Source organism: Pyxicephalus adspersus, chromosome 5 (genome assembly GCF_032062135.1).
Source record: "Pyxicephalus adspersus chromosome 5, UCB_Pads_2.0, whole genome shotgun sequence".
NCBI classification, from domain to species: Eukaryota; Metazoa; Chordata; class Amphibia; order Anura; family Pyxicephalidae; genus Pyxicephalus; species Pyxicephalus adspersus.
The window spans coordinates 53,244,989-53,259,314 of NC_092862.1; the positions used below are offsets into that span (position 1 = coordinate 53,244,989).

The 14,326-nt window shown below is 37.4% G+C and overlaps 1 protein-coding gene across 1 annotated transcript in view; it reads right to left on the minus strand.

The window, feature by feature from the left end:
* Positions 1-550: 550 nt before the first annotated feature.
* Positions 551-14,326, minus strand: part of DIPK1C (divergent protein kinase domain 1C) — a 41,187-nt gene continuing 27,411 nt past the window's right edge. The window contains exons 3-4 of the mRNA XM_072411516.1: positions 7,482-7,646; positions 551-938 (exon numbers count right to left, since the gene is read on the minus strand). Coding sequence (XP_072267617.1) covers positions 744-938; positions 7,482-7,646 — 360 coding nt within the window. The 3' untranslated portion in view covers positions 551-743. The remainder of the gene's footprint in view (positions 939-7,481; positions 7,647-14,326) is intronic.

Sequence of the window (14,326 nt, forward strand, 5' to 3'; positions counted from 1 at the left end):
TAAACTGAGTGGCAAACAAGTTTACAATAGCTTATTACATTAAACATTTGAATTTGGTAAGAATTCACTAATTACCACAAAATATTACTTTTTATATGTCTGCCATTCACATTCAGGTTACACCATTGAAGATTCACTAAATACACATACACAGTTACCAACATTCTAGATGAATCAAATGGTGAAAACCACATGTCAAAATAATAAGTGGATCCAGGGATAGCTGATGAAAATCCCATCTTTTTCAGTAATGTTTGAGCCTGACTGAAGGCATTGGAGGTGGGATAGAGAAAGGCCAAGCTAAGCTTTGCAGGGAAAGTGAGAATGATAACATAAAACTATATATATAAATTCAGCTGCCTAAACCTTTTGATCTGCTGATCGTTTTGATGTGTTTTTTTCTTCAGGATAACCTTTGCTTATGGAGTTTTCAATATATGCTCAGTTTGAAAAGCCCTGATGTGGTACAAGTTTACTTTAAACAAACCCACAATTATCTTATATGCAATGGTCTCCCTCGTACTGCAGAGTCTTTGATGTGTAAATACAATACATCTAAAGCTTTGCTTTATTCCTTTTGTACCCAGAGCAATGATTACCAATTGTTACAATTTAAATTATCATCAATGTAACAAAATGGGTTGCAGAACTTCTTTTAGAAGCTTGTGCCACTAAACCACAGATGCAATACATCAAATGGCCTTTATCTTACAGTTCCATCAAATACTTCCAGAAAATTGAAATCACATATTTCTTCTCTGTAGTTGTTTTTGACTTGATCGCAGTAAATGATATAACTGGGTAAAAAGGTTTTCCTCATTTGCAGACTGAGCGCATTGCTGCACAGTTCTGTGCAGTTCAGCTTGAAGGGGATAGGGTCCAGTAGACTCCATGATGCTTAGACTGAACCAGCGACGGAATATTTTGTCACAGATAACCTGTGAGAGAACACAAGAAATATGTATTTAACTCTATCATATTTTTAAATAATATTTTACTTGGTTCATTATTGTGAAAATAGTTCAGAAGCATTAATAGATTCAGATAGAAAAGTAAAATGGTAGAATGGTAATAAATGGGAAAACAGATATAAACAGCTGCAGGGGTTGGTTAAAGTGGACCTTTTGCTTTGCACTTAATAAACAAAGCACACATTCACCTCCTATTGAACTTAATTTCTTATCTGTATGTTTATTGATCACCCATATTAGCTGATGTAAAGAACCACACACAATAGCGCTCATAGCTATTCATATAATACCCCTAATGTAACTTGAAAATGTTTTTGGGAAGGAGGTGCAGTACCTTGTGAAACAAGTGCATAAAGAGGGCTAGCAGAAAGTAAATGAAAAAACTGAAAGCTATTGCCCCCCAAGAGGATAAGGGTAAAGTCATCACAGATGATTGCTTGATGGTTGTTGGATTGGCTAATGCTGATCACCTAGGTCAGGGGTCAGCAACCTTTACTATCAAAAGAGCCATTTTGCCTCCTCTTCCACTAAAGAAAAATAGTCTGGAGCCGCAAAACATAACACAGTTTATAAACTTTTAAAAGTTTTAGTATTTTTTTAATTTTACCTGTTACAACAAGTGTGCATGTGTAGGCCTACTTTGAAATAAATTAAACACTGAACTATGCCCCTAGAAGCTGGAGGCTTCTAACGTAACAGGGTAGATTTTTTTGATGGGCAGAGTTCTTTATGTTCTGACAATGCCTTAGCGATGAAATTTTAAGGGGTGTTAGCCACAGGTGTCCCTCAATTGCAGCTTTAATTTTGTTCACCTGTTCCCTGTTCCCCCGTTTCCAGATAAATTGGGGTTTAGGTGCTAGAAGCCTCCAACAATGTGTAACAGGGTAGGGGTTTTTTGATGGGTGGAGTTTTTTAGGTGTTAGGGACAGGTGTCCCCCACTTGCACCTCTAATTTTGTTCACCTGTACCCCCTTCCTGTTCCAGAGAAATAGGGGTTCAGGTGCCTCCAGCAATGTGTAACGGTAGATTTTTTTTGATGGGCAGAGTTCTTTATGTTCTGATGATAGCCTAACAATTAAATTTTAGGGGGTGTTAGTCACAGGTGTCCCCAACTTGCACCTACATTTTTGGTTTTGTACATCTCCCTATTCCAGAGGAATTGGGGTTCAAAGGAGGGGGATGTCATTGTACACACCTATTTGTACACGCCCCGTGGTAGATTTATTTCACTCGTAGATTTTTTTCATTAGAACACCGGATAGGGAATCCCCCTCCTCCGCAGTGTCTTGGGAGGAAGGGGATCCCCCATCAGAGATCTCCCAGCGGCAACCGAAGGGAGCCACAACAAGGAGGCTGAAGAGCCGCATGCGGCTCCGGAGCCACAGGTTGCAGAACCCTGACCTAGGTATATTCAAGATGTCGATACATTTTAAAGTGCAATTTTGTCATAAGGTGGTTTGTTAAACTCATTTAAAATATATGATACATGCATACAAGGGCGTGTTCCCCTGCTGGGTAACCATTGCTTTTTCTGGACTGTATTTCTCTTTCTTTTTTTGCCCTCTGTGATCCCTGTTCCTTACTCTGACCCCTATGTAGCTATGCTGTCCTAAAATGACACTGAATCTTTAGGAACTTAAGTGGATATAGAAGATTGCAACTCCTAAAAGTGTTCGTTTTCCAGCACATTATGGGGGATGATTCCTTATCAACAGAGCGGCATGTAAGAGCATAGGCAACAAGAATCAGGTATTTACAATCTTCTTTTCAAAGAAATTTTATTCAGAATTCTGTATTGGCAACAGGGTCAACTTGACTTTTAGCAAGGCTAAAAATAGTACACCCTCTTAAAAAGCCAAGCAACAAAAAATTCAGAAAGAGGTCAGCCATAGCTTCATAATTCTCTTTTGTTGAACTTCTTTTTGATTTTCCAAAGTATTGACTATATATTACAAGATACATAAGGGAAGAAAATCTATTTCCAGAAAGTTTAAAAAAAATATTGTATAAAATATTACCCCGGGCAATTAATAATGCCTAATAACAGAAACATTTCTGTATATCTGGGATGCTTGCCAAACAATTTCAGGTCTCTTTGGAGAAAAACAGATTTTAATATGATCTTAAACAGAGCCTGTAGGCCAAAAGTGCACTGACTGTATGCAGAAGAAAATGATCTATAAATAACTTTAAATAACATAGCACTAAAAGTACTTGATGAGTGGACCATGTAAAATGGACAGATACTCTGCTCAGTTATATCTACCTAAGTAGCCAAAGTGAAGTAAAATCTGTCTCTCCCTCTCTCTCTATGTGTATATATATATATATATATATATATATATAAATTTTCTCTCTCTCGCTCTTTCCATGTGCAGATCAATGGACTTCACTCCACGTGTTATATATTTCAAAGATTTCTGCCAGCAAATTGTTGAAAGGATTAAGAAGTGTCTGGTGCTTTACTAGCCATGGAAAGCCATTTGCAGAATCTAGAAATAGATGTGCATTCAATGCCCAGTCTTAAAAGGATTTTATAATTAAAGTTGGGAGTGTTGTGCCTGGATAATTACACTGATGTATCTACTGTGGTATACCACCCTTGTGGGATCACCTTTTCTGGGTAAAAGGTACTCTTAGACTGCAGGAGAGGTGTATGGAGCACACTGGAGACAGTAGATCAGGTTGAAACTGACCCGCAGTCAGTTTTATTAAAAGGTTGCATAAAACAAAAATAAATCCTAGCCAGTCAGGCACTAACTAAACATAAGGCAGATTCCTCTCTACCAGTTGGTGGCTAACCAAGCCAACCCAACACAAATGTTCCAGCAACCTTTACTCACATGTTTTTACCTGCTGCTCACAGCTGTGCAGTAATTAATGGCCAAACAAAACCAAACTCTGACCTGGATCAGAACACCTCTGAGTGACATGCAAAACCCAGGTCTGGAATCCCAGCAGACCTGTTGCTGGTTAATCTCTCCCATAGGGGAGGAAAGAGGAGAAATATATCTTCCCTCCAATATTACCCCTTTTGCCATGTCACACTACTGTATCTATTCATTTGCAGAATATCTGCTTTTACTTTTGAAAGGTGTTTACAGTGATAGTTTGGGTGTATATGCATTTTATACCACTATAACAACAATCACAGTCTATAGAACTGTGCAAATTGACCTGGTTTTATTCAATGTCACCTTAATGGTAGAGAGGCAAGTATAACTATAGTCATAGAGGCTTAAAATGAGGACACTCAGATCTTTTGAAATTGAACTTTTTATCTTTTGGAATGGTAGTAATTCAATCATTACTACCTAATTCTGACTTTCAAGAAAGAGTTGGGTGTATGATTTCATTTTAGGATGACACTCCTACATACCCCTGTTTTTTATTGGTAATTTTTTTCTGCCAGTGCAATAAATTATTTAATAGGAAAAGTATTAAGGCTTAACAATAGTTTATTAGAAATATGAAAATATGTTGTTACCATTAAGGTACAATTTTAAATGATCAATGGCCCTGATTTATTAAAGCTTTTCAAGGCTGGAAAGGATACAATTTCATTAGTGAACCTAGGCGATCCAGCAAACCTGAAATATATTTCTTTGTAATTTGCTTATTGTTAGCAAATGTTTTCAATTGTAGACCAGATCCATTCCAATACATTTTTTGGATCATCTAGATTCACTGATAAAAGTGTATCCTCTTCAGTCTTGGAGAACTTTGTTAAATCAGGCCCAATGTGACAGCAATCGTGATGAGTACAGGTAGTACCCGGGTTACATAAGAGATAGGGCCTGTAAGTTTGTTCTTAAGTTGAATTTGTATGTAAGCCAAAACAGGTACTTTATTTTAATAAACACATTTAGAACAGATGTTTTTCTCAACATAATATTAGGCTTTATGGAACCTAGGCATTAATTAACTTCTGCAGCAAGCTGTGCTTTCACATGCAAAAAGAAACAACTGCAGAGTGTAAGGAACTTACCCGCCCTGCGAGCCTGCGGTGTCCCTGGGGTTCCCAGCCACAGAGGGAGACCCCTCAGTAGCAAGCAGCATAACCAAGGCTGCTCCTCTGCTCACAGCTTGTCTGTCTCTGCAGGCGGAGGGATCCGCCCTGGACTAATTACTGATCAGCCAGGCAGCAGCCCTTGTATCCCTTTGAATGTGGTTCCTGCTCCCAGCACTGTGCAAATGCAAAGTAGTGCACGTCCTAGGGGTACTGTGGGAAGAGGTGCGCGTGTTACCATGCGTCCCTCTTGTACCCCCCGAGGGCGTGGCACTCGGCTGCTTCGCCCCAGGGCGGGACATAGTTAGTTTGAATTCCCTGCGGCCAATCAGCTGCAGGGGATTTACTCAGTCTCCCATCAGACAGTGCCAGGTGGCGCAAGATGATTGGTCATCCTGGCTATTTAAGGAGAGCCTGTCCATCACCCCATTGCCCGCTATAGCCTCTGTTACCACAGTGTGTTTGGGTGTGTCTTTGTGTGTTTAAAACTTCTGCTTGTCATCTCCTCAGTGACCTGGTCTGAACCTAACTCTGATTGAACTCGGCCAGCCCTGACCTCGGATTGTTATTGACCATTCTGCCTGCTGCCTGCCCTGACCTCGGATTGTTACTGACCTGCTTTTGCCTTATCCTTCTGTACCTTGCTTGATTGGACTTAACCCTTGCTGTGCTGTACCATTCTGAATAAACCTTATTCAAGGATATCTGGAGTCGGTAGTGGTTTGTGTGCCCAGGCGCATTACACAGAGTTTGTATTGGTCATTAAAGAGTTACAAGAGGCTGCAGAACAACAAAAGACATTTTCTGCATGTCATGTAAACCCCCCCCCCCCATCAAGCCTCTTTCCTGCAAACGAACTAGCAGGAAAGCCCATTCGTATCTAGGGGTTGTCTGTATGTCCAATGTCCCTAACTCGGGGACTACCTGTATATAGGCTTCTACCTACAACTCATCTTAACAGCAGCACAACAGCTGATATTTAGCTAATAATCCTTCAATACTTATTCTATCTACTTTCAGCTAGGTACTCCTATTTTTTTAAAAATACCTGAACCTTGTGAACTTTTAAGGAACCTCGGAAGTACTTCAATGCCATTCTGTATCGTTCAGGTATTGTTTGCATGCTGTTCTCACCCCTGAAGAAGCCTACATAAGGCGAAATGCATCGGACAACTTTAAACAACAACAGCAATAGTCTACCGCACTCTGAAAATATTTCTCTTTAATGGGATATTACTAATATATTGTTAATATTCTTTTAGTGATATCACTATATTGCCAAAACCCAGCAAAAAATACCCTATATGTACCATACTTCACTTCAACCTCTCTATGGTTATTTTGGATTACTTGTAAATAATTTGAATACAGATGTTTGTTTGTCACAAAGCCCTTATCTGTCTTCTGTTTATCCAATGTGACAGCAAGTTATGCCCACCTATTCACTTTCCCCCGCCAGCTTAATGCTCTGGCTGAATTACCTAATTGATCTACTTAGGCAGGGCTTCTGGGTTTTAGAACATATATGTCCTACCCCATGTGAGAGTGCAAAGCCTTGAGTGGGCCATGTGGGAGTAAAATGATGTAATTTACCAGGGTCTGCTCTGACTGCACTGATGGACTGTGACCGATTGGCTAAAGAAATGAACCATGTCAAGAAATAAATCTCACCATGTTAGCTGAATAAAAGAAGTATGACGTATGATCTGCAGTTTTCCTATTATCTTTGTGCACTGGTTTATATGGAACAAAGTGATGCTGCTCATTGCTTTTTGCAATTCTTGTAATTCATCAAAATTGTTTGCTGCCTACAGCTAACACCAGTTTCAGCAGTAATTTGTCTCTGCAGTTATAAAGAACCTGTTTGCTGAAGTAACTGGGAAAAGAGACGTGTCAGATATATCAGATAAAACCTATACCATACCTCTAACAACAACTGATGGGTTAGTGATTTTTTGATGGTAGATGATGATTTCCATATTATCCATTAGTTTACATGTGTGCATTGTGGTGCAAAGCTTACCATTACCAATGTATGATCAACAGTGCTGTCATTTGTTTTAAAAAAAACCCATAAAGCACCTAGAAAAGATGCTTTGCACAGTACCACGGAATATGCATACGGACCTGTGTGCGTTAGAAAACAAAATTAATGTCTATTTTTGGTGGGTTTAAAATAATGGGCTGACATAACACAACACGCATTAACACGCACAATCTCTCATGAAAACATACTATACATACTTGTACACTTTAATTGAATGTACAAAAAGCTCAAGGCACTTTAAAGATAAAATAGGAAACTGGATCATTTTATTTGGGCAAATGTTTGTTTTTTGGCAAATGATTGCTTACTGGAATTGTGTGTTTATCTATATCTATATATATGTGTGTATATATATATATATATATATATCTTTGTAACTTTAAATTAATAATTAGTATTACAATTGTTTTTTTTACAATAATTATTGTATTTATTGTGCTTGGCTGTAACTTACTTGCAAATTGTTATTCTCTCTTTGTGCTCCACACATGGATGTCTTAAGGTCACAAGTTGAAAAACAGTCAAAGAAATTGCAGTCCTTATCAGATTGACATTTTTGCTCCAGTATGTTACGCATTTTGGGTTCAAAAAATGCCATATCCATATCAATGGCGACTACCTGCAACCAATAATAATAAAATAAACAGGAAAAGCATAGTTAAATCAATTTATACATTAGATGTCACATACTGTTACCAGGCTCCAGGCATTTTTTCTTCAGAAACATCTGCTGCACAATATAAAAGGATTGTTGTGTCTTAAATGTTTTTTATAAATTTTGGTGTTACAAATGCTTAGCTAAAGTGTGCCATTTCATTCAATAGTGAAAATACAAAAGAAGAAAAATACAAACATTTGTGTTGTAAATTTTCTTTTTTCTTTTAATGTTTCTCCTATTTACAGGTTAAGGCAGCCCAAGAAACCCTTGGTTTAGTTTTTAGGTCAAGGAACCCCTACTAAATTCAATTTATTGGGGGTCTCTGGGAACCCCTCTGCAAAACCAATTATTTGTGGGTTATTGGGAGAAACGTTTCTTACAGTTGCAGGCAGAATGTTCACCCCTATATTGTTAGCTAAAATAGCATGATTATAGACTACCAAAATATATATATAATATATACATATATGCTCATGGGCTTCCACCCAGTGCATCAGTGCTTTTCTCTATAGCTTTACTTAATGGATTTTCTAGCTTACCTGTCTCCCTCAGATCACCACTAGGGCTTGAATGACTGTTCCCTAGAAGCCGCATCTCCTTACCTGTCAGTTTGCTAATACCTTCACATACGAAACAGGAGCAGCAGTCCTGCACTGTAAGAGGGGAAGCCAAGGGCCTATCTACAACCCAAAGTTTCAGAGAGGGCAAAAGAAAACAGACTGCCTTTAATGTTCCCTCTAGAAAGAATGTGAGAATTTAGTCCTTTTACTGTAGTGCCAGGATAGCTTTTCTTTTTACCACGAGATTAGCCTAAATATAGACCTCAAGTTCTTTGCCTCTATCCTATTAAATCTTTTAAACAAATTCCTTGGCTGCAAGGTAAAAACGCAAGTAGATTTATTACTCAAATGCAAGTTTCTGACAACATTGATGAAGAGCTTAGTCTAATTCATCAATGAAACAAATCTAAGCTACCTTTAAATAACTTTGTTCCTAAAATATAAAAGAGGTCTTATATAGCCTTTTATATTACCAATATTGAACAAATTGGGCATACCAGGGATCCCAGCCTACCACATAACTCTAACAATGAACAAGGTAGGGATGCCATTTGTTCCAAGCACTTTTTGCAAACCTTTAGAACTTTATACAAAACCTTTGACATTACAGCAGTAAAAGTTGCCCACAACTACTATAACTTGGTTCATGGCCAACACGCATTGCCCAGTTTAGTTGATTTACACAGGCAGCCAAAATGCAGACTCATGGGGCAGACTGATAATGGCTAAGATGCAGCAAGGCATGATTCAGAATACCAGCTAATAGGGAAAATACACTGTTTCCAGTGCAATATTGTTTGCCAAGCTTAAATATATAAAACAAAAAGTTTAAGCAAAAATAAGACTGATATGAGGTTGCAACACATGTAAAGCTTTAGTTACATATTTTTTCTTTGCATGCTGCTGTCACTGAATGGAACCTCTGAAGCAGAACTCCAGCCTTCTTTGATCTTACCACAGTTGCACAGACTCTTCTAACAACTTTTTTAATACAATTTCACTGTGAGCTGCTTCCCACAGTGAGCCTGAGGCTCTACAAGACTGGAAGGCCCAACGTGCATAAGAAGCTTTAGCAAGCCAGATAGAATCTTATTTCCAGGCTGATGGACATTCACCATCATCTAACTGATCCACCCCAACTAATCTGTCTTTTGCCGTTTAGTCTTTGAATTTCAGTAATTTCGATCATAAAGGCTCAACATGGGTGTTTTCTGACAGGGAGGTACACCTCCAACCTTGACCCCTCTCTCAACAGCCATTATCTTCCTACATTGCAAAGACCTAGTGATGATGTCTCTAGAACTGAGATAAAGTTTTATTTAAACATTTCATTACCATGTCAATTAATGGAGAAAGGAACAATCAACGAAGGCAAAATATTAGCATATTAAAATTCAGCTTTGAGGCATTTAGTTGTCATATTCCTAATTTAAATTTTTCCATCTTGTGTCAGGTTTTCTTTATAACTGATTTATATGTAGGGACACCCATACTAGTACTATTCTGTGAGTGTTAATTTAGAACTGAAAACGGGGCTGGGTTACAGTATTCAGGATGAGCAGCTGAAATTCCATAATGCTGACACCATGTGAAGTCAATAGATTTTCCTCAAGATGTAAGCCAAATTGGCTTCATTTCCAGTTATCAAGAACATAGTGATTCCAACAATTTTTTACATGTATGAGAAGTGTGAAGAACTATTCTCACACTGAAATTCAGGACAACGAATGCATGTAATCTGCACGCTGAACCCAAGATAAAATTGCAAACCATTTATTGTGCCTGGTGCTGAGGTAGGCACAAACATTAAAAACATTTAAACTGTATAGGAAGAGGAAAAAAGTATTGTCCACAATATATTTATACATGAATATATATATATATATATATATCCTGCAAATAATGTACATTCTGTACAATGCTAGACAGACATTGTTCCTTGCTATTGCTTGAAATAATGTATAAAAAGGAAACCTTGTAAGGATAAAATATAAAACTGTCTTTGCTGATATCTCTCTGGAAAGGTTGCCTGCCATCAATACTTTCTTTGTTGTTAACATGAAACAAGTGTGCAGTTAGTGCACATAATAGGAAAGGTTAAATGCCAAACCCACATACTTATCTCAAGTTTATGACTCCTATACACCCACATATTTTATTTGTCCCATTCCTTTATATCCCATATATCCCTCAACTCTCAATAGCTATTAGGAATTTCTCTGATGTGGACAAGCTCCAGCACTACCAGGAAATGCCAAAGCTTTGCACATTAGAACAACATAATTTAGGACTGTAACCAACAGCAGATTTTAATTGTTTTTACTTTATGTTATTTGATACCTTTTCATTCCTTTTTTTTGCTTTTTAATTCTATTATTATAAGCTGTTACATTGCTTTTAAATTACCAACACAGCCCATGTGACTTTTTCAGCTGGAATACAGAATGCTGGCAAAAAAGAACATTCCACCTCTAAGGGAGTAAACTGTCTGCCACATGACACTACAATTCAACGAGTCACCAATCCAGAAACTGCACTTCCTAATGACGTTGTGCTCATATATGATCTAAAATTATATAATTTCAGAAGGTTGGTGCTCCAGAGCAAGCGAAAGAAGCTGTTAAATGATCCCACATGTTAAACAAGTATATGGCTTGACTGTTTACCCACCTAGATTTAAAAGGCTCATCACTTGGAGATATATAAATTACTTGTGCATAGTGGTATGTGGTGCAATGGGTGCAGCATACAAGCCAAGATATATATATAAAATGCGTTCAGTGTTTTTAGGGTGGATTGTTTACAAAGTTATTTTATTGTTATTTTTTTTAAAGAAAGAACAAATGTTTATTCGGGTTCTTTGCTTTATTTATACTATTCTCTAATTTTACTTGCTGTAGTTATGATGAAATATGTACACAGCTCATTGATAACACGTGTTGTCTTGTGATGTAAGTATACAGCAGATTGATTACATATGTTGAATACTACAGCCCTCTGTTAACGTTTTGTGTCATATAACAGTACTGTTACAAGTTGTTACTTGTTACTGATATATACACTGTACATTGATAACATATGCTGTTGTGGTATGAAAAAGAATCTCCGCACACAGAAATACAGGGCTGGATTTAGGAATCCTTCTCCCCTAGGCATACATGAATGAAACAAACATTTGTACAAGCTCATCCCCTGGTGTTATGTAATTGTTTGGGTAAAGACTAATGTTAAAATGTGCTTTTGGAAAATGCAACCCATCTAAATACACATGGCTACTTTGAACTGTGCAGGCCACAAAAAATAGGACCCTTATTATAAAGTCTACTGATTGTTCTTAACACCCCCTTCATCCCTTTTTTTTCTATAGTTTTTTTGCTGATGTTAACCTAGATGTCTACAGATAGACAAGGACAAATAAACTAAATACATATATTAAGTATATACTGTACAAGTTCTCATTGTTTTTTTAAAAAAATAGGGCTTGGTGCTTTCTCTTCCCTCTTTGATGATGCCTGGTCACAAAGGTAATTTTGAATTGGGAATTCTGGTGCCATATTCCTAAGCCAAAGTGGGTTGGCAATAGCATGAATATACTCAAAAGCTGGTAAGTTATGTCAATGAATAGGTTTGGTTCATTGGGCCTGATTTATTAAAGCTCTCCAAGGCTGGAGAAGGTACACTTTGAACAGTGAACCTGGGTGATTCAGCAAACCTGAAATAAGTGTATCTTTTCCTGCCTTGGAGAGCTTTAATAAATCAGGCCCATTGTACTCAAGAGTTAAACCATGAATATGTTATGCACTTTTGTTAGTACCCTCAGTATCAAAGCATTTCATAGAATTTGTAGAATGTGCTTCCTGACATTGATCATCTTGTACAACCAATGTAACATCACTCAATAATGGCTTTATGCGTACAGTTCATCAACCTTGGCTATTTGACAAGAAAACACCTTTTGTGTGCTTTATATAAACAAGTATTTAGTAGAAGAATAATATGTATTATTTAGTAAAAGCTCTCTGGATCACATCTGTTAATAACTTCTCTCGTCCTTTTGAAAATGTATGCAGTATGACATACAAAGAACTTGGCAAAAGAAAATCACATCAAAACAGGATTATTCCAACCTGTGTTTTGGTGGATTACAGCACTTCTCCCTCATTTCAAACAGGTGGGTTTCCACCTACTAAAACATCAGTTTGAATACTGAAGCTGCATAATGAGGATTACAACCATTTACAGCACAAGGCTGTTACCAAAATAAGTGTTGCCTGGAATCTCTTTACAGCAGGATAACCTGGATTTACTAAACTGCTGTTAGCATGTAATGTCCCGTATTCCTATAAAAAAGACATGTAACTATACTGTATATGGATCTTTATACTTACAATATGGGGCCTTAAATTAATATACTTTAATTTTTTTTAAAAATATAAAATATACATATAGCTAAGAATCACAGAACCATCTTTTTACTTGGACCTGAATAAGTGACAACACATTGATCACAATAATACTGGAGAGGAATGATATTCCTGCTGTAGTGAATCACAATAAAAAATGTGTCCATTAAGTAATTGGGAATTCTAGCACTTTGTATTGAAGTATTTTGATTAGACCTGAAGTGAGATCTGAAGGCAAAATCATTTAACATCTTTAATGTATGGAGACCTATATGCTAATTATTAAAATGAGATGTAATAGGTTTTCTTCTTTTACAGTAATAGTAAAACTGAGCCAATTCTCAGAGCAAAGCCAAAGAAAAAAGATATGAGTTTTACAAATGAGCCTATGGTTAATTCCACTTAAAAATATTACAGGTGTGGATGGATATTGGTGGGACAATTTGCCAGCTAACTTCCAATATCTTTCTGGGACTCAGGTCCAAGGATCTCACATGTGGAACCTTTAGGCACCATGTTTTTTTATTACCTTTATTAGAAAAAAAATGTCAACCTCTTTTTGATTTCACATACAAAATATTATTAGTGTAAAGTACATGAATAGAAAGAATTCATGAAGGTTAAGCAGGGATGTGCATGCAGGTTCTCAGGTACAGTTTCCTCTCCAGCACCCTGGAGAACACAGAACAGTAATATTATCACTAAATCTTACTCCAAAGCTTGTAACACTAGCAGTCAGGGACAACAGTGTCTTCTCACTGCAGATATACATACTGACATACTGACATGTCTAGGCCCTTTTTGTTCAGGAGAAATTAAAGGTTAATGGTAGGTTTTTTTTTTTTAGCATACTATGAAAAAAATTAACCATTTAGATATATTACCTATAGGATAGTTGTTATGTTTCCACTAAATTTTGAGCCTGCAATGGGAGAGTGACCAGGTTGTGTTTAGAGAGACAACCTGCCCACTGTTCTGAGCCTGCAATTCCATATGGGAGTCATGGGGTCTGCGACTTTGGCCGGTGGACCCCCCCCCCCCCAGAGCTGCAGACCACCAAAGAATTCTTTGCAAAATAAGACAGGGCACACGTGCCCATTCTCGAAAAAAGTGAGGGCTCAGTGTTCCCACCCATGTCTGCCCCACTACACCCCTGGTTTTGACATGTATTATACTACAATGCATAGCATCTGCCTGGCTGTTCATTGTGAAGGTGACCTCAATCATTACACCAAATGGGACTGCGCACAAAAACGGACGGAAATGCATGCAGTAGTGCGTTGCAAAAATGCAAAGGTTGGAACATCAGACATTGCTTTCTACAAAATGTCTGATGTTGTTACGTATTGCACACTATCCCTGAGGAGGAACAGTCCTGGTTGTTTGGTGTAAAAATTTTAGCATATGTATGGTGATCCCCTGATGATCACAAAAGATAGTTTCCAGAGAAAGAAATCTATCGCCTATCTGACGTCTGTATGGGACTTAAATTTAGGTCCAGTTATAATACTGCACTAGCCAGTAACAGTTACAGAGGTTGATTCTACAGCAATGATTTAGGTAAGCACAAACCTGTACCTTGGTCATATAAATAAATATAATAATACATTTATATATAATAATGATAAATATACAAAATTGTTTTTTGTTTTTTTACATTGTATACATATCACATGCA